Source organism: Centruroides vittatus, unplaced genomic scaffold, assembly GCF_030686945.1.
Source record: "Centruroides vittatus isolate TY-2023 unplaced genomic scaffold, ASM3068694v2 contig_355, whole genome shotgun sequence".
Taxonomy (NCBI): domain Eukaryota; kingdom Metazoa; phylum Arthropoda; class Arachnida; order Scorpiones; family Buthidae; genus Centruroides; species Centruroides vittatus.
The window spans coordinates 2,101,590-2,123,377 of NW_027122178.1; the positions used below are offsets into that span (position 1 = coordinate 2,101,590).

General features: G+C 28.5%; 2 protein-coding genes and 2 long non-coding RNA genes across 6 annotated transcripts; 2 read left to right on the forward strand and 2 right to left on the reverse strand.

Moving 5' to 3' along the window:
* Positions 1-388: 388 nt before the first annotated feature.
* Positions 389-724, reverse strand: LOC136974742 (uncharacterized). The gene has a single exon (XM_067269687.1). The coding sequence runs from the start codon at positions 722-724 to the stop codon at positions 389-391; it is 336 nt and encodes a 111-aa protein (XP_067125788.1).
* Positions 725-5,108: 4,384 nt separating this feature from the next.
* LOC136974733 (uncharacterized) lies at positions 5,109-6,940 on the forward strand. Its single transcript, XR_010880687.1, has 5 exons — positions 5,109-5,961; positions 6,035-6,082; positions 6,154-6,296; positions 6,588-6,736; positions 6,802-6,940. It is a non-coding gene; the product is annotated as an uncharacterized lncRNA (long non-coding RNA).
* Positions 6,941-7,178: 238 nt separating this feature from the next.
* Positions 7,179-8,141, forward strand: LOC136974760 (uncharacterized). Of its 3 annotated transcripts, none has more exons than XR_010880691.1 (4): positions 7,179-7,244; positions 7,314-7,519; positions 7,656-7,988; positions 8,071-8,141. It is a non-coding gene; the product is annotated as an uncharacterized lncRNA (long non-coding RNA). The 3 variants fall into 3 exon arrangements; XR_010880692.1 differs by having other exon boundaries at positions 7,695-7,988; XR_010880693.1 differs by lacking the exon at positions 7,314-7,519 and having other exon boundaries at positions 7,227-7,244; positions 7,695-7,988.
* A 492-nt stretch (positions 8,142-8,633) lies between these two features.
* Positions 8,634-9,923, reverse strand: LOC136974743 (uncharacterized protein F54H12.2-like). The gene has a single exon (XM_067269688.1). It carries the CDS (start codon positions 9,921-9,923, stop codon positions 8,634-8,636), a length of 1,290 nt encoding a protein of 429 aa, XP_067125789.1.
* Positions 9,924-21,788: the final 11,865 nt, after the last annotated feature.

The following is a 21,788-nucleotide window of genomic DNA, read 5'->3' on the forward strand; positions in this document are numbered from 1 at the left end:
AATTGTATCCCAGTGGACATAGTTTTGAAATTGACGAATAACGGTTTCGTCTATGGCCGAAGATGAGAAAGCTTTCCAGTCAATTGGTGTAGCGTCTATAAAGAAATAAAACATTTTATATTATTTGCTGCTTTATTCAAGTACATATTATGTATACATATAAGAGTGTACATTCTTGAGTATAAAATGAGGATTACATATATTATATTTGAGTACATTACAAAATAATATCAAATATTTAATTTATAAAACATTTTATATTATTTGCTGCTTTATTCAAGTACATATTATGTATACATATAAGAGTGTACATTCTTGAGTATAAAATGAGGATTACATATATTATATTTGAGTACATTACAAAATAATATCAAATATTTAATTTTTGTTACAAGTAGTTATGATCATTATGAGTTCCAAAATTTTCTTTTTTTTCAGATACAGTATCTTCTTTTTTTTCAGATACAGTAATTTCGTCTTCAAAAACTACTTTTTCAGTAATATTATAGTCTTCAGTATCAGAATCAGACAGAATTTCTTTACAATCATCAAAATTTATTTTTTGAGAAAAGGTACAGTCGCCAAACCCTTGTTCATTTCTGTCTGTCTCGCTTAATGATTCCATTTCTAAAAATACTGGATGTGAGATTTTTTCGAAGATAATTTGTGCAATGGCAGTTCCACGTTCAATAACAATATTTTTGGGGCCAAAGTTGTACATCATCACCCCAATATTTCCACGATAGTCGGAATCGATGACGCCTGCATTTATTATTATGTTATCTAGCGACAAAGAAGATTTTGGAGCCAATCTGATATAACATTTATTATTAGGTATTTCGATGGCCAGATCAATAAAAATAATTTTTTGTTCATTTGAGTTTATTTCAAAACCCTTGATACAAAAAATGTCATATCCTGCTGCTCCCTCTGAAGCTTTAGTGGGAATTTTAGCAGCCTCGCTTAATTTTTTAAAATATACAATTTCTAGAAAATAAAATATTTATTATTACATTTATAAATTTTAAAATATACAATTTCTAGAAAATAAAATATTTATTATTACATTTATAAACATTAATATTACATTTATATTTTATAAAATATTACATTTCATACAATTACATTTTATGAAATATTTGTTAAATATTGGTAATGTTATTTTATCATTTATTACAAAAAATTTACATTCGTATATTTTATTATTTGGTAATTTTAATGATGCTGCTTTATTACATGTTTGTTTTAAACACGAGTAAGTTTTACTACAAATACTATGTATTATATAACTACATTTTCTTTTGTATACTATTATAAAGCCATATTGTGGAAATGATGAGGAATCTGCAAAATTAAAAGTAAAAATTGTAGTGCCCAAATGATAGTGCATCTATTCCATTATCTAAAATAAATTTTTTATCATAAAATGGAGAAAGGGAAATTTTATTTTGTAGATATGTTGTTACTATATGATTTTTGCTTTGAATTCCATATTGTTGATGCCTTAATAATTCTGTATTAAACAAAACTTCTTTATATTTATCATGATTAAATGTTTTTACAACAGATTTTTTAATTCCCTTGGCAGTTTTCTTATTTTGTTTATCGAAAATATAGGAATACATTTTTGGTTTCAATGAGCAAAATTCAATTATAGGTTTCGATAATGTTTCATCTTTAAAATATCCTAGTTTACTTTTGTTCGCTTCGTTATATAATTTATGGTTTTTAGGGTAATTACTAAAATCGAAGATATCCGGGAATGATTTAAAATCTTCGTATACATCATTTGTATATATTTGAAGTGTTAGTGAATCCGTATCGGTATATAATAAATGTACGTTTTTGCCATATCTATTTTTAAATATTTTATAAAATGTTTCGTAAATATGCAATTTACTTAATTCTAATACGCAAAAACCAATATAAATTGGTTTGTCTAGAATTAAATTAGGTTTTTTCATTTTAAAAATAGTAAGGTTATCATTTATAATTTTGAAATTTTCTACAGATGGCTTAGCTAGATATCTGCGATACTGATTTAATGTCGTGGCTGCTTTTAGGTTAATACGTTTTCTTACGTTTTGACACGTTTTGCCAAAAAAACTATTATTCATTAATTTAAAAAATGATTTGTCAAAATCGTTAGTCGATTCTTGCCGTTTTTTATTATTAAAATATATATATTTTTTAAGCCATGCACTTTGGGAAAATGCCAATACTCTATGAATTTTGGTTATTATTAGACCTTCCTCTAGATAAAATTTTAAATTTCTATAATGAATTACATAGTTTGTTTTATCAAAAAGAGTAGGAATTAGTTTTTTATTATTACTATATTTTAAATTTAATTTTTTTAAGACTGTTTTTTGGTAATTGGATAATAAATTGTATGGGATATGTGTGTGTTCAGCAGCGAGTGGCAAATTATCATGTCTGTCATGAATAATTTCAGGATATTTTAAATCAACCTCTAAGATATATCCTATACTATTTTTATTTGATATATTAGGTATGTCTAGAGCATCTATTTCATCTTTGTGCAGCCATCGAAAATTATTTACGGGTAAATATGCACTCATTACGAATCCGTAAAGGTTATTCGCATCTATCGACAGAATATAATTATGAGGTTGATTTTTATCATATGTGTCGGGTATTAATGGATTATTTGCTTTTGCAAATCTTTTTCCCGCTAAACTTATTCCGCCCCTAATTCCACTTTCAATGAAAAGGTACATATCTAAATCATTAAATAATTCCAATTGGATTTTAGTCATTTTTAAACCACAGTTCCATGTTAAATCGGGCGTAGTTATGAAATATACAGGATCCAAATTATAATATGTTAAACTTAATTTTCTGAAATTCTGAAATATATCTGCCAATAATACTGTATCAACATATTGGTATAATTTTAAATAGTCTTTGAAAGTTTTACAATTAAATTTATCCCAAACTAATTGAGCATGATTGTAATCGTCATCTGTAATATTTTCTCCTAATAATTCATTATAAAAGCATTTTTTTGGGGGTAGTTGTATTTCATTTAATATTTGCTTATTTTTAAAATAGGAATACGGAAAAATTCCTTTCCTTTTTAATAATTCTCTATATTTGCTGCGACGAAAAAAATGATTAAAAATTGGAAAATTATAATTTGCATTTTTTAAATTGTCAGTCAAAACTGAAAGAGAAGAATTTAAAAACTGAAAACTGTCAATAAATTTAAAATAATCTAATGAAAATGTTGTAAATTTTTCAGAATTTATAGGAATAATTTTGATTTTTGAAAATAATTTAGAGGGAATATTTTTAAAAATTAAATGCGAATCATAACCTGAAAAATTGTGCAATATAATGGGGATAAACGTTTTTAGTCGGTAATTTAAATTGCAGCAATTATGGGCCCACCCCCGAAAAAGACCTGTCTGATGATCATGATCCATTACACGCAGATCATTATCATCAAATTTTTCTTTACAAATATGACACAAATGTTTAAAATTATTGGAAACAGTATTTAAATTAATTTCAACATTGCGATTTATTTTATCTAACAAATTATTCAGCTGCATTTGAATATCAATTAAAAAATTATTAACAACATTATCTCCACAATAAAAATTAGCATATATTATTTTATCCTCATTTTCAATAATTATAATGGAATAACATATAGGTTTATGAATTTCAACAATTTTAGTACAACTTATTTTAGGGTCTATTTCATCAGAAGATACCTGTTCCAAAATTGATTCAAAATCTGCATATATACAGATTGCATGAAATAAAGACTTTTCATGAGAGTGGAACTTTACAATTGTATTGTCTCCTTTTGGAGTAGATACTTTTTGATATTTATGATTGGAACAAAATTTTATATGATCGTTTAAAGTAGTTTTTCTTTCAAAACCATTTAAACAGAGTTTACAAAATTTTCTTGCTGATGATTTATCAGACATTAGTCTATTAAAATTCCGGATTAAAAAAAAATGAGATTTATACAATAACAAATTAATTTCTTTTTCAAATTGAAATTTACTTATATAGATTGGATAAATTAATTTCTTTTCATACCCATATACATGAATACTTAGACAATTATTTTTCTCAAATGTGGGAATATTTTTCACATTTATGGGAAATTTTAAACGGTTTATATTTAAATATTTTAAATATTTTCTATATAAATAAATAGAATTTCTGTTACTACTAGTTGAGGGATATAAATGTGCAACTATACAATATAAAAAACATTGGTTATCTGAGCACTTTATATTTAATACACAACGTTTGAGAACTAGATGTTTGGGAAGAATAATATGGCCGCAGCCACCAATTTCATTTTTATATATCCCAATATTGACATCTATAAATATAATTTCTTTTAGTATCCACCCCGATCCATATTTTATAAACTCTTCAATATAATTTAGAATTGTATCAAATGCATTTCGTAATTTTTCACCAATCATATATGAGGACAAAATATGCTCAACATGGCTAGAAAAATATACATCTTGATACTCTATAATATCATCTTCTTTATATTTTAAAAATTTAGTTTTTAAATTAATTAAAAATTTCCTTCTACAAACAAAATTATCATTAACTAAAATATCATAAATATTTGATGTTATTTTTTCAAAACAGACAGCTGGATCTATATTTTCTAAAATAAAAGCCCTATAAGTTTTGGCATACCCTCTAAAAGCTTTTTTCCTTAAATTAAACATTCTGATCTAAATGTTCAGTCATTGCATCGAAAGCTTTTTTATATAATTTAAAGTCCTTAACATTGATATTATACTTGTTGGGCGGATAATTCCCTTTCATTTTTGTTAATGATATATACCAAACTGACTTGAATTCGATGACTTCCATTGTTTGATTGTCGCATACTTTTATCTTAAATGGCCGAATTTTAGAACATTTTGCAGTATCTGTAGACAGGTCTAGGTCAAACTTTTGTTTTTTTGATTCATCTTCGACATTTTTAGGTTTTGGACCTCTTTTTTTGCCCACATTCTGTTTCATATTAAAATCAAATTCACATTCTATATAAATATTAAGTAATTAAGTAACTTATTAAGTAATATTAACTTATTAAGTAATTTTAACATTTAAAAATATTTTAAATAAAAATTATAATATTACCATCAGCAGACGACATGATGCTTTATTCGTTGTCTTTGGAAGTCTTGTAGAAGATATTTTTCTCAATCTGGAGTTACAGCTTTTATACAAAATAATAGGGCGTGGTCAACTGATTTTATCTTAGGTGTGGCCGTGTTTATGAAGGAAAAATATATTTAATTTCGGGCGTGGCAGGTGTAGAAAGCAGGTTGAGAATTTAAAATAACTATGTGACCATAAATTATACTTACGAAATAGTTGGGCGAGGTCATGTTTTTGAAGGAAAAATATATTTAATTTCGGGCGTGGCAGTTGTAGAAAGCAGGTTGAGAATTTAAAATAACTATATGACCATAAATTATACTTACGAAATAGTTGGGCGAGGTCATGTTTTTGAAGGAAAAATATATTTAATTTCGGGCGTGGCAGTTGTAGAAAGCAGGTTGAGAATTTAAAATAACTATATGACCATAAATTATACTTACGAAATAGATTTCTATCTTTGGTGGAGTCGACATTTTTAACAGCTGTGACCTAAATTATGAAATAGATTTCTATCTTTGGTGGAGTCGACATTTTTAACAGCTGTGACCTAAATTATGAAATAGATTTATATCTTGGGTTGGGTCTGCAGAAAGTTGGTCAAGAATTGAAAGTGGTTTTATAAGAAAAGAATGTTGGGTGTGTACTGAATTTACAGGGAAAAAAAACAACCCAAGCGTGCACAATATAAGCTGCGATAAACTTAAGAAAACAACCATATCAAACAAGTGAAGCAAAGGAAATTTCAGAAAAGAAAGATATACTAATTTCAAAGCAATGGTAAGTATTTAAAATAACAGTTTATAATTTAGATTTAAATTCTTATAGTATTTAAATATATTTCATTTAACAGGCCACAGGAGGAAATTCAAATTTTGAAGCAGGAAGTAGTGATTTTCCTGTAAGTAGTATTTAAAATAATATAGTTTATAATTTAAATTTTTATGATTTTAAATATATTTCATTTAACAGGAAAATGATGTAGTTGATATAGATTCCCAAGTAAGTATTTAAAATAATATAGTTTATAATTTAGATTTTAATTTTTATGATTTTAAATATATTTTATTTAACAGCCATCAGGAGATAGTTATGACAAGACTATGGATGCTCCTGTATGTAGTTTAAAATAATATAGTTTATAATTTAGATTTTAATTTTTATGATTTTAAATAAATATAGAGTATAATGGATTTAATTAATCGAAGTGAAGTTGATGCAGTTACTCCTGTATGTAGTATTTAAAATAATATAGTTTATAATTTAGATTTTAATTTTTATGATTTTAAATAAATATAGAGTATAATAGATTTAATTAATCGAAGTGAACTCTTTCACAAACAGGGAATACAAGTTAGGGGGGTAAAAAAAAATTGTTGATAAATGACAAAGTAATTTATATACAGGCATCTAGATTGAAAGAAGAACTAAAAAAGAAGAAGAAGAAGAAGAAGAAGAAGAAGATGATGATGATGATGATGATGATGATGATGATTATATTGAAAAAAAAGAGCAGGAAGAATGCGACAGAATTATACGGATGAGAGAGGAACAAGTAAGTTTTTTTTTTTTTAAAAAAAAAAAATTAAAAAAAAGTATAACAAGGTAACTTATATACAGGCATCTGTGGAAAAAATATTTTTAAAAGAAAAACTTCAAGACAGCGAATATATTCAGTGGGGGGAAGAAAATAAAGAAGAATTAGAAGGATACTTGCATTTTATGAGGGAAGAAAGGAAAAGAAGGGAAGAAAGGAAAAGATGGGAAGAAAGGAAAAGACGGGAAAGAGAAGAAAGCGGTATGAGCAGCCAGGGGGGAGGAAATTCATAGACTCTCCCTCAACCTCCCCCCTCCCCTCCAACTCCCCCCCCCTGAAATTACCTATATAATGTTCATTCACGCATCCGGAAACATTATAAGAAATCTGACTTAAAAAATGAATTGTAAGTATATTTTTCTTATATATCTATATTTAATTAATAATATAATAAATAGAGAAAATATTTTAGATTTCGGTACTTTGGATTCGGGTGCATTAGATTGGAATACTTCATATTCAAGATGTGAGTAATAAATATAATATTTAAAAATAATGTATATTTATTTATTTAATTCATATTAATATAAAATAGATTTCAACCCTTGCAATGTATGGAGGGATAATGTCGGAGTAATTATAGACTTTGAAGCTTTCACAATAGATGGCATGGACCTACCGTTTAATACGTTATGCAGACAACTTGGTTTTGTGGCACAAAACTCGAATGAATATCAAAAAATTGAATTTTATAATGAAATAATTACTTTTAAAGATTTAAGTTTTGCTAATAAAAAAAATGTAAGATTTGGCAATTATTTACATGGTTTATATTTAGCATATGAAAAACAATATTTCGGAAATTGGGAAAAAAGTGATAATGTGTGCAAAATTTTATATAATTTATTTTTAAAATATAAATTTTTTTACTATAAAGGAGGAGAAATTGAAAAAAATTATTTGAACTTAACTTCAGAAATATACAATGTGAATATTCCGTATTTTGATCTTGAAGAACGGGGAGTGCCCAAATCTTCAAAAATTCGAGTTCCATGTCCCTATCATACTAAAATATATCCGCATTATTGCCATGCTCCGAAGAACTGGAATATAGAGAGGCCATGTCCTCATCATCATGAAATATACCCGCATATATGTATGCCACCAAATGCGTTATTTTACGGGAAAATTTGCCCATTCCACACCCGGTTTACACAACATTGCAGCTTATGCGATGTTTTTTCGTATAAAGCATTTATGATCGAGCAAGGTAAGTACATTTTATTATTATTATTATTATATAAAAATTGGTAAATATGATTATATATATATTTTTTATTTATTTTGTACAGGTTTCTGGCAATAACTGCATTTTAAATAACTGTATGTTTTTGAAAAATAAAACAATTTTTTATATTTTAAATATTTTTATTCATTGAATTACAACATTGATTATACATTATAGTCGGTGGGCGTGCCAAATATAGATGTTGTTCGGCAAATTTCTTTACAAATTCATCATTATAAAATTTATCAGTTTTACTCAGTTCTTTTAAACATTGGTTTCTATTCATTTTATATAGAAAATACAGACAGAAAAATCCACAATTCATCGAATATAAACTCTGATGAACAATATTATTCCAACAGCAATTTCTGGAATTTCGTTTAACAAATGTAATAATTTTTGGTTTAGTTGGTTTCATTCCATAACTATCGTAGTAAAAACAGGTTTTTCCATCGAAAAATGCGGATACCCAATGACTTCCAGGCTTATTTTTTTCGTCTAGATTAATTATAAATGATTTATATTTACCGATGCAAACGGGTAAATCATCGGATGCGAAAACTCCTCCGAAAGTTCTTTTAATTTTTTGGTCACTGGAGGCCAATTTCCATAACGTAAGAGTGTTCATTAGTAATCTACAAATACTGTCCTTGAGTGATCAATTTCAAGAGTGTTATTATATTCAAGTAAACAAATAACGTTTACAGTTTCTAATATAGCGGTTGCAAACTTTAATTCAATTGATATGTTTCCTTGTTCGCTTACACTAATATGCGATTCTGATGCCGAACGATCGGGAGAAAGATCAAAAGAATATAAAGTATAGCCATCTTTATAATCCCGGTAGGATATATTTGTAAATTTATGGTGATTAATACATCCTATATCTTCAAATAATGATATAAAATTTCTTGCGTATATGCTATTTGTATAATCGGGCGTGTACGGTTTTGATGGGATCATTTGGTTGTCTTTTAATAGACATATATAATTTAAATTGTAATTTTTAAAATTGAAAGGATTATATTTTACATTTCCATTAAATGCGGTATTAGAAACTAAACCGATAGTCATTCTATAAGGTAATTGCCCAATTACTGCATTTGAGATATTAGTAGACTGTATTCCGCTACTTAAAGTAAAAACTTTTATATCTGCTCTTCGAAATGGCATTTTTATGACACCCGTTTGCAATGCTTTTTCTATGCCTATTTGAACAGATGAACTAACATCTACTTTGTTAATTTTTAAAGATGCATTTTTAATAATAATTTTATAGTTATCATTAGATGCCATTAAAGCAAAATTATCCTTAGATCTTTCCAATTTAATTCTTAAATCTACGTTATTAATTAACAATTTAGGTTGATGCGACAAATCAATATGTAATCGTCCTACTAAATCTATTAGTTTACTTTGTTTAGCAACATTAAATCTTTTAGTCAATCCCTCATTATTTTCTTCTATCGAATCCATATATTGCGCAGTATCTTTATAAAATAATGCACTTGTTAAAAATGTTTTTTGAGCATCCTTTGAATAAAATAATAGGGCATCTAAAATCGCCCGATATGGGTAATTAACATTTGAAATAATTTGCTTGTCGTTTAGAAAAACAGTACATTGTGAAAACAAACTATTTAAAAAATAATTAACAGGTGCAACTTTTTCATCAGCTCCCACATCTGTTCCATCCTTTTTGGCAATTTTTACTTGAACATGCAGATAAATTGAATGTAAGTCGATATAATTTTCACCAGAACCGGATACATAAAATTCAATAGGTGCACGACTGTCAGAAATTGTCGCAATTGGGTGAACTATAACTTCCGATGTACTGTCGATAGCGAGTTGAGTCGAAACGGTACTAAATAAATCCAACTCACTTTTAGTGCAGGGGCACGAATGGGGGTCCATTTTCTCATTCGGTAAATATATCTTGTACTTTCCGTCTTTTATTCTGTGACTGAACTAATCTTCTCAATCGTTTTCTTTTTATACCCGATCCACTTTGTACTTTTTTAACTATATCATCTTTGATTTCGCTGCCGATATCTTTTAAATGCGCTTTCGTTGACTCTTTAAATGATTTTCCCGCAATTACGTCTGATCCAACACCCGTGGCAAGATTTAATACTTTTCGTCCAAGATATTTTCCAACTTTCCTAAGGATAGGTATAGATTGACGAAATAAATCTCCAAAAAATCCATAACCACGCTGTATTTGGGGCCCTGAAAAATAACCTCTTCCTCCCATTCCCAAACGGTGCCTGAATATTAAATCGGGAGTCAATACGCTACCTCCTGCTTGATTGCAGTAATAATTTATACAAACTTTTGGATCGAGCTTCATTTTGCTGCTCTCAAAGACAAACTAATGCAAGCAAATAAAACTAGGTTATATTTATAACTGTTTAAAAGACAAAATTAATATTGTTTTTCCTCCAAAAAAAACAATTTCTTTTCCACCCACAGATCTCAGTTCGATTTCTATAATATCAATATAATTTTTCTTTAACGGAAAATACAAAGGTGTCGGGTAAACTCTATTTATCTGTTCTTCTTTCTCAGTCATAACCGGTATAACTCTTAATAATGGTGCAGTTATATCTCCGACATGATGAGAAGCAATAATATTCGAATAAATAAAAATTTCCGAAATTCCTGCAGACATTTCAATAGGATAGCGACTTATATATTCACCGGGTGGAAATTTTACAGTTGTGAACCCAAGAAAATCTTTTAATTCATTTCCAAATTTTACAGAAATATTCAATGGAACTTTTAAAATAACCTTATTATTTGGTAGTAATGCTAATTTTACATGTTTAAAAATTCCCAGAAATTTTTCAGGAGACGAATATAACCCTATAGGAATAAATATTTTTTCATCTCTATAAGTTTTCTTAATTACTTGTTTTTTTCTATTTTTTTCCAAAAAAGTAAAAAATTGTCCAGAGTAATCCTGTGTTGATAATCGAAAATTATAAATTGAACTACCCCTTAATACAATATCTTTGTTGGGTAAATTTAGCATATAAAGTAATTTTGACGAATGATCTACAGTAACATGCAACTCATGCGCATCTTTTATATTTATATTTACAGTTTGATTATTTTCGTCAAAAATAAATTCAGCTAATTTAGAACCCGTTATTTTAATTATATTTTCATTTATTATATTAATCAATTTCTTCTTATCATCTGTAATGGCAGTTAATGGAATCATATACGATTTATCTGGCAGTAGCTCATCTTTTTCTTTTACAGTTTCTTCAAATGTAACAACGTAATCATTATTGTGATTAGATATATTAAACCAATTTCTTGGAATAATAACTTCTGTAAGTCCAACTCCCCAATTTCCATGTAAATTAATAGGAGGGCTCATTTTCACCATAAAACGAGACTGTGTATTCTCAGGAAACAAGTCCATACTTGCATTACTTATTAACGTTACGAAAAAGTCTGATTGCATCATTTTGTTACCTTTTGTAATTCTTCGGTATAGAACCTTCCTTCTAAAATCTCGTTATGTGTATCTTTTAATACGTAAGTCGGAGGATGCGATAGAAATCGATCGTGAATAACAAATATTTCCTTTGTCCACCCTGGCAGATATCCGCGACTAAATGTTTTACGTATTTTCGAAATTCTAACTAAATCACCAATATTAAATTTAAATTTACTTTTCCTTTTTATATCATATAGCCTGCCAAAAATTGTACCGTAATGCAATGGACCAACTTCAGATGGAGCCATCCCGATACTTCTATGAAAACTATTATTATATCCTTTTACAATATCGTTTAATTTATCAATATATTGATAAGAATTACGATAAGTAAATAATCTATATATTTTATTTCGTAAAGTTTTATTTAATCTCTCAACCACAGAAGCTTTAGTATCTGAATGAGTTGAATAGTGATTAATTTTATATTTTTTAAACAAATTTTTTACTAATCTATTATAAAATTCGGTTCCTTTATCAGTTTGTACATTTTTTGGAATATTTCGTTTAAAAATAATCTGAAATGCCTCCGAAACAGATTTAGGTTTTTTATCCTTTATTGGCACAACGTAACAATATTTACTAAATACATCAATTACTGTTAATAAATATTTTATCCCTTTATTATATCGGGAAAATTGCTTTAACACAATTAAATCAGCCTGCCATAAATCATTAGGATGAAAAGCTTTAGTTTTTCTTCGAGAATATTTAACTCTTACAGGTTTATGTAGAGAATAAACAGATTGAGAAGATAACCATTTTCTGACAGTAGATCTCGATAAATTAGAAGCTTTAACTAGTTTACTCACTCCTCCGAACGATGCCGAAGATTTCGGGTTATAGTATATTGATTTCAATAGTTTCTCCATTCGGGACTCTTCTTCCTCTTTTTCGATGACTTTTTCCACTGGTAAAATACTCTTGGAGAAATTGTAGAAAAAATTTCTTCGGGACTTTCGACTGGCGTCGGTTGATATCTTGGTTTTTCGCCGATTTCGGGTAGAGTTGCCAAACCTTTATTTCCTATCCATTCTCTGGGAACATTTATTTTTCTTACAGCTTCCCAAAAAACGTTAAAGCCCACTGGAGATAACGGCGTTTTTCGATTTCTCATTAAGTGCGAAATTAAATCCACCATATTACTGCCCCCCACGGGGCTGCCACTAACTGTTAATTCACCCTTTGTATTCCATCCGTAATGATTTTGTCTCAATTTATCAATTAAGTGAGGAATATATTTTTGATATAGTTGCGGTACAGATATAGTTATTTGTTTAATAAATGCATCCTCACCATTATCGTCAGCAGAGGGTTTTTCATCGAGCAGTTCTTGATTTTCATCGGACACAACAGATACTCTGACTGGCTCTTTCGGGGCATGGACGGTTCTCTGATATCTCGAAATCAACTGACTTAGTAATTTGACTTTACTATCGTCAGATAAATCAGTACTCTCGAGTAATTCTTCGATATTATTTCCAATTCTTATTTCAGGTTTAATTTTATACGCAGCCAACAATTCGGGAGGAACCAGTGCCATTTGCTTTGCCATTAAATTCTTTTTCCTATTACTTTACCAATTAATCCTCCTGCCATAGACAAAAGTGGTGCCAATAGAAGAGGAAGGAATCCACCAGATTGATTAACCAAAATTTTTTTCTTGGTATTTAAAGGGACTTGTTTTTCACTTAATTTCCTAATTATTTTTTTATATTTTCGTAATTTATGAACATTAGCGGGTATATTTCCCCTCCGCAAATTATCACATATTTCGCACAAAACTTTAACTTGATCGGGAGTGGCCTCTTTCAATATCGCTTTTCGTTGAGAGGGAGTAGTTTTGGCTAAAAATGCTAGCATATGATAATTTTTCTTTACGTTTTTCATTTTATCGGTAAGTATATCCAAACAATACCTTGTTCATCCGGAAAACACGAATCCCGCACCGAAAGTTTCTTGTCCGTTTTGGGATGAAAATCCAATAACAAATAACCAAAATCCTTCTCTGTTGCTTTTTTATATGCATCCATTAAAAAATTACATTTTCCTGCAAAAGCTTGTCTGCCCAAACAACTTACTTGACTTTCATCCCGATTATTTTTAAATAAAATCAAATAATGCGTATTTAATGTTATATCTCTCATAATTCTATTTTTTGGAAACAAATTTTGCATTATCAAGATCACACTTACATTATAATGGTGCGACTCTGTTGTAAACAGAAACGCAGTTTTTGAACCAAGTTCGTGCATCAAATCATCAATTATTACCAAATCCCATCCTTGTACAGATTCAGGTAGGCCATACATAAATGTAATTTCTTTTTCATCTCGAAAAAACGGCAAATATACAGAATAACACCATAAAATTTTCTTAAATGGTTTATCATAAATTTTACAACGAATAATTTTTCTTACTAATGTAGTCTTTCCGCATTGTGACGGTCCAGCAATTATGCAGTTACTTGGATGTTTAAAATACATATCAATCGATTTTATGAACTTTAGTAAATTTATAATGTTTCGATCCACAATTTATCTCTCTAAATATTAATATATTCCTTTTATTCTTTTCAACATAAACTTCCCTCATAACATCTGAACATTCCTCAAACGAATGATATAAGTTGTTACTAACTTCGTTAATTCTACCGTCATCATCAACAATTACAAAACCAAATTTTCCATTACCTTTCCATATTTCTCCGTTAACTTTAAAATAACGCAAAACAATAGGAAAATTATCAGGAATATCGAAAGAAAAATTATTTACCGCAGCAATGCAACTATCAAGTGACTTGTACAAACGGGGAGAAACAGAATAATTTCTGTTACTGTCGTAGGTAATAATAAAACCGTATGCTTCCATGACCGATCCTAGCATTAAAATAAATTCTACAATATCTTAAAATTTAATTTATATCAAAATTCAACCAATCATAAGATAAGTATTAATAAATTATTTGTAAAATTATTTACTTGACAATTTTTGTGATTCGTATGTGTCATTTGACTACTACTCACATACACACACATAAAACTCAGGAGCGCCCATATATTGAGGGTACTTGGGGAACGTGCCTGCTAATCGTCTTTGTTGTCCTGTTCTTAATCCTCAAGGAGTAGGTTCCAAATTCCATTATCAACAAACAACAGAGAATTTATGATTTCTAGACTATTCTGCGAATATAAATAAACCTAATGGACGATATTTGTCAATTGTCCCATGAAGCTTCCTCGTATGTGACCAAAACATGGCCTTAAAAACAAGGAACATTTCTTGTTTTCAAGGCCAAGTTAGCCTGATTGCAACCAGCGGTATGTTGAATCGAAGTTTGAAGCATCTTGCATAATACAGTCAAACCTGTTTTTATGCGCTCCTTTTATGTGCGATTTTTATTTGTGCGATTTTTTTAATGCGAATTTTTAATTTGTGCGGTATAGTTGGCGACTAGTCTCGTGCGATTCGTCATGTCTTACGTTGACTTATTATAGCTAAATAAACTTATTATAGCATAAATGCACTTATTATAGTAATATTATTGCATGAATATGCGAAAAATGAAATAATTTACTTTTTAAGTCAACAAAACACCACCTGGACAAAAATATGTAAAACAGACGATAGACCAGACGATGCAGTCAAGTGCTGACATCTGTTGTCAATAAATTCTATTTCGTACGGTTTTGAGTTATTTTCTATGTGAGACTTTTTTTATGCGGTCCCTGTTGACCGCATAAAAAAATTATTTTTTTAATTGTGTTGCGAAAACTATTATTTACAGCCATTCGTGAAGTTTCGTGAGATTTTTTTAATGCGTTTTTTTTAATGCGGTCCCTATCCCCCGCATAAAAACAGGTTTGACTGTATATGATACCCTTTTTAATTAATGGCTTGTGCCCTATTTTGTATAGTCTGCGGGCACCGCTGCTCACATGCCGAGATTAACTTCTACATTTGATAGTTCGGAATAGAAATAACGATGAAGTGGGCCGCCGTCCTAAAACAACATTACGTCTAACATCTAAATAGGGGCCAATTTTCCATAAAAGTCCTCCCGGGAGATACTCCTCCCTTTGCAACTAACCACTGAACACTGGTGGTTTGCCCATATGTTGCACACGTGAGGTATTTGCCAATGAGAGAAATACTTCCCCGAGAAGTGTTTTATGGGAAACTAGTGTTACAAACGTGAAGAAAACACGGATAACTCCACATGGTCATCCTGTTGATGAGGCACGAACCCACGACAACTACCATACCAATATTCACTGTTTTTTTAATTATCATTATTATATAGATTATGAACAATCAGATGTGTGAGGGGCTGGCCGGGGGTATCGTGTTTGGAATGTACTCGTATACTACTTATTAGGCTTCTAGTCTGCTGGACTAGCCCTCTCGTCGAAGAATAACGATTATTTAATGTTGGAGACAAGGAAATCGTAAGATCTTCGTCTCAGTCAGGACCTGACACCAGATAGTCGATTTATTGCGGACTAACACGCGTAAACTATTATTAAAAAGGAGGGCTAAAGTTTTAAGCGAGTGGAGAGTCACATGAGAAAGAGATAGGATGTCTTGTCTTGAACGAAACCAACGACACTTAGTTAACAAAGGAATAACAAAATTTAATAATATAAAAAGTTACATATAGACTATTCCAGACCTACATCTACCTTAGATAACTATCCTGTCTCAAATATGAGAAGTAAGAGAGAGAGTTTACAAATCTAATATGTTACCTCATTTATAATGTGACTTATAACAATTCTGTACTCTGGGAGGAAGTTCGATCCAAAGAAGTATCGCACTAATTTTACATTATGGAGGATACAATGATGTGCTGTGCGCGTTTGCGCGGGAGTTTGGCGCGTATCCTCTATTTATATTATTTTTCTCTTCCAATATAGATTAAGAATTAAGATCATTTGACTGGGTGTCGTAATGAGTCTTTTTGGTTTAGTCAGCTCTTTAGTCATGGGAAATAAATATCTCTCAGGAACTGCTATGATGAACATTCATTTGTCAACACAGGAAACATTTGTTCCTTGTTCTCTTTGATTTGTAGCTTTGATAAAAATTTCGAATTATTATATTTAATTTTAAAAGATTTTCTATTAATTTCTAGAAAATTTTATCAAAGAAAAAATTTAGAATCTCACATATATAAAGATGAAGATAATATCAAGCTTTTAACATTTTGTTAAAATAATGATTTAATGAAAATGAATGTTAATTTAATTATTATCTTCGTATAAAAATATTTTATGATAAACATTCATTTATTTGCACGCTGTAAACAAAATAATTAAATGGTAAATGAATGTTCAAATTTTTATTCTTTTCTGTTATCGTCTTATTAAAGACAAAGAGTCGCATTTTATATCTTAGTTTATAAACTAGATAATTCAATTTTATATTTCGATTTTAGATTTTTATAAATAAATATTGAATACTAAAATATCATTTACGTGTGATGATATATTTTCTGAACAGAAAAAAAAAAAAAAAAAACATAAATATTGAAAATATAAATATTGCTTGGAAGATGGAAAGACTTTTTCACTTATATTTTCTATAAAACTTTTTGAAAACGTTAAAAGTTATTTTTATATATTTTTTTTATTTGATTTCTTCTCTTTTTTCTTTCTTTATCAAACACACGATGAGGGTTTTTACATTAAATATTTCTCTATAAAATTCTTATAGAAATTTGGTATTTTTCAGAGAAATGTCAAAGTTTGGGAAAGATTGAATATTTAATGAAATGGTTTCGATTGAATGTAGAATATTTCTTACATAGTGTAAGGATTGATATCATGACATCCATTGGAGAGTAGAATACATTATTAAATGATATAATTAAAGTAACACAATTGTAAAAAACATCTGTAAAAACAAGTTTAAAAAAGCTTTTTCTATTGCATTCTGTCAAGTTATTTTTAAGATTTGATGTTATGGTGTATAGAAATTGCTTTGAATCGCCACTTAGATTTTTTTGAATGAATTACATGTTTTTACATGCAGTCAAGCATGCAATAATGGCCGTTGTTCAAGTGTGGCCATTATTGTAAACAATGACTATTTTTTATATTCTCGTTAGGGACTGCTGTTCAGAGGTTTGACTGTTTAATGAAAGGTCTTCTTTACTACATAAACATATTTTAAGTATTATTAAAATAGTTTAATAATACAGTCAAACCTGTTTTGTGCGGTCTTTTTCTGTGCGATTTTTATTTGTGCGATTTGTTTTGTGCGATTTTTTTGTGCGGTATATGAAAATTTCAATCAAATTGGAACATAATTGACTCCTGTAAAATTTTTAAAAACTCTATTGGTTGTTTTCTATGACATCAGCAGGTTTTTTCATTTTTTATTCAGTAAAATTTTTTTCTCATACGTTTATTTCGGTCCCCTCTTATTTTAATAGCAGAAAAACCATAAATATTATGTTATATTTGAACAGATGCGGTAAGTTAGCTTCCCTCCAGCTTTAGAATGCAGGTGTGAAATTTCACGCCTTGTTAAATGAAATAACACTTCCTGCAGCTATATTTATCAAATAAAATCATTATTTAACGATTATTTTTAACTTTTTAATGTTAGATTCGTATTTAAGTGGAAATAATTAATTAATATAAAAATTAAAATTCTTAGAGGATTTTTTCCCCATTAGGTGTTGCAGAAAAAGGCCCAAGGAGTTAAAAAAGCAATTCTTAGTTATTTCGTACGGTTTCGAGTTATTTTCTACGTGAGACTTTTTTTATGCGGTCCCTATTGACCGCATAAAAAATATTTTTTAAATTGTGTTGCGAAAACTACTTTTTATAGCCACTCGTAAAGTTTCGCTCGATTTTTTTATGCATTTTCTTTTATGCGGTCCCTATCCCCCGCACAAAAACAGGTTTGACTGTAGTTTGATGGACAAATGATTTTTTTTTTTTTTTGTAAATATAATGCATTTTTAGGTTTTAATTAAATATATTTTCGTCTTTACATACTTTAAATTTAATGTATTAATCATTTTTTATTATAGATTACATAGTGTCTAATTATATAAACTTCAAGTTATATAAATTATATATTTAATTAATAAAACAAAAAATAATTTAACTGGGCAAGCATTAATCCGTTAATACTAACATTTTTTCGAAATGAAAGTTTTACAAAAATTCTTTAGAATCTAATTAAGATTTGTTTTGAAAAATCGAATTTGTTCTTATTTCTTAGAATTAAAAGAACAGTTTTGTGTTTTAAAAATATTAAAAGACCGTTTAATGATAAATCTTTAAGCTGATGCTTCTTATATTGATACAAAATTGAGAATAGATACAGAATGAGAGCGAATGTTGGTGCAGGTTATATTTTCTTTTTATTTTAAGTTGAAAATTTGTCAAGGATTTTAACTGAGATTTTTGTGTTTTAATAAATAAAATAGCATAGAATTTTATGTATTTTTTATATTGTTGTTTCATGCAATACCAAATTAAATAATCGATAGGATTCGTAATAAAAATATCTTTGATTTTGATTGATATAATTTCAATCCTAGATCTGAACACTTTTAATTTAAAATATCAGCAAATTTATGTTAACATTATAAGGACATTTTAATTTTTAAGATTGTAACCAAATAAGACATACTTTATTAGATAACTTTTATTGTTTTATCCAAACATAAAACAATATAATTGCATTTTTTTCATTAGCATAAGCTATAGTCGTGTAATTGTGAAATATTGTGTTAATAATATTTCTGTTTGGTTTTGTTTTATTTATCCTTTGTTTCTGTTAATAATTATATATATATATATATATATATATATATATATACAGTTCGCCTATTAAATATGTAATTAATTTTAACAGACATTATTCTTATTCATTTATCTTCAGAATCTTTCAAATTTTCTCTAGTAATAATTCTTGTCAGCTTCATAAATTCGTACGTAGCTGTGCAATTTATTGTTGTAAACTTAATATTTAAAATATAAATATAATGGTAACATATTGCTTCATGAAAACATTTTGAAGTTTTCATTATTTTATTTTAGTAACTATGGAATAATTACTAAAATAAGTTTATTAAACTTAAGTTCCATAAGTTTATTTAACTTAATTGAATAATAGTTTATCAAATCTAAAATATTTTAATATTTAAAATTCTCCATATTCCTGTGATAGAAATATTGATCTTTTGGAATGTCAACTACGAGAAACAAGAATTACTGGCTTTTTATTTCAGATTTTGCGTTGCTTTCAATTGCATTAATAATATATCTAAACAGTTGAACGAAAATTTTGATTTTAAGCGAAGAAAATCTATTCATTCCAACATTTCATTTTCTCAGACAGAAATAAAAATAAAACAAATTTTTCCAGATTAAAAATGGAAAATTAACTCTTCAATCACATTAAAAAGTAAAAAGTAACAAACTATTTTCTTTAAATCCACTTATAATAATTTTCTTTCTCCGGTCTATAAGGTAATACTCGAAAGCAATTAGCTTTACAATATAGTGTTGTTAATCCGGCATACTTCCTAGAGTAATTGCTTATGAGCTTTTCTTTCCATGAAAATGTTAGTCAAATGACTCAGCCAGTTTTTCTGTTTTATATTTGTGTATAGGATTGCACATCAACGCGCCGTATTATTTACGTATTATTATTACTCACCTAGTTACAAAATTAATCTGTACCGAAGTGCGATAGGTCACGTTATTCAATGTCTTTAGGCAGACTTTAGGTTATACACTCTCAGTAATACGGCACTTTTCTGCGCAAATTATAGCCGGATTAGCAAGAGTCTAGTGTATTGTTAATTGATTCAACAAAGGGCACTGCATCATTCAAAACCTATGAATATAACTTAATTATTTCCAAACGAATTTTAACATTTGGAGATGTAATTGCGTGAGTTTAATTTTGACATTTTCTTTCACTTCAACTTTATGTACAACCAAATGATTTTGCTGAATATTGACACGAATTAACATGGTATCCTGAATATTTCAAAGAAGTCATTCCGTAAGAAGGATCCTCGAATATCTTGAAATCCTCTACTGAAATATTTCTCTGAGTGACTTCTCTACATCACTCTCCAGGAGCGTCTGTAAAGATTTTTTTAAAAAGAACTTCAGTGATCACAGCTACAATAAAAAGTACAGCAAGAGTTTTAAAAATACAAATATGAATTTGAACACTTTATGGTATAAGATGCCAAGAGTTACATTCTAGTAATGTATCAGACTGCATAAAAATGATATTTTATTTACAAAAGGGCCGTCGTATTTAATTCGATTAATTTAATTCAGAAGTATCATTGTTACGTTTAATATCTTTTTGTTTAAATCAACTAATTGTTTTTCCCATCGAAATCACGTTTAGATATTCGAATAGCATAACGTAACTTTAAAGTTCAAATTAATATCTCTTGATTTGATTATAATCAATAAAGCTTAGAGAAACAATAAACATCAATTTAATTAATAATGATTGAATCGGGGAAACAACACTGATACCCTGAATCCAAAAACTGGTCGCGGGTTCGTTCTTCACCAACGGGCTAGTCACGTGAAGTTTTCGAATTTTCTTCACGTGTCTAACACTAAAATAGAAACCAGTTCTTACGGAAAGTCCTCCCGTGATGCACCTCCTCCTTGGCACGTGTCCCAAGTGTTGCATTGCCTTATTTCACAAATCCTAAAAGACATAAAACTTTAATATTATATTATGTACAAGTATGAAAAGCAACGAAAATATGACAATTAAATGAAACCAAATTATGAATCATTTAAGTTATAAAGCACACTTTTTAAGGCTTTATTAAAAATAATTTAATTATAGTTTTAGTATTAATACATTTTTAGCAGTTTCTTTACAAAATGACTTATTGTAATAAAATCAAAATTGTAACTTAGCATATGTTTTAAAAAATTATTTTGATCAGGCTATTTCGGCAGAAAGACAATTTATCACAAATGAAAAATTACCTTACAAATTGTCTAAAAAATTGTCACCCTTGCTTGTTTGGTGATTGATAATCTGCCTGAAGATAGGGAATGTCATACCCAATGAACGTGAAATTTAATAAATCAATGTATAAATATAACTTTAAAAAAATGCTTCGAGAAAAATTAATAAAAGTAAAATTCTATTTTAAAAACTACATTGCTATTTTTAATTTTTAATTTTATTTCTGTTAATGCAAATTGATGTATTATTACATCAACCTAATATTACGAAATTAGAAGAAGACAACT

Excerpts from the sequence above, each read along its gene's own strand:
- LOC136974743 (XM_067269688.1), bottom strand. The coding sequence starts at position 9,923 with ATGGACCCCCATTCGTGCCCCTGCACTAAAAGTGAGTTGGATTTATTT.
- LOC136974742 (XM_067269687.1), bottom strand. The coding sequence starts at position 724 with ATGATGTACAACTTTGGCCCCAAAAATATTGTTATTGAACGTGGAACT.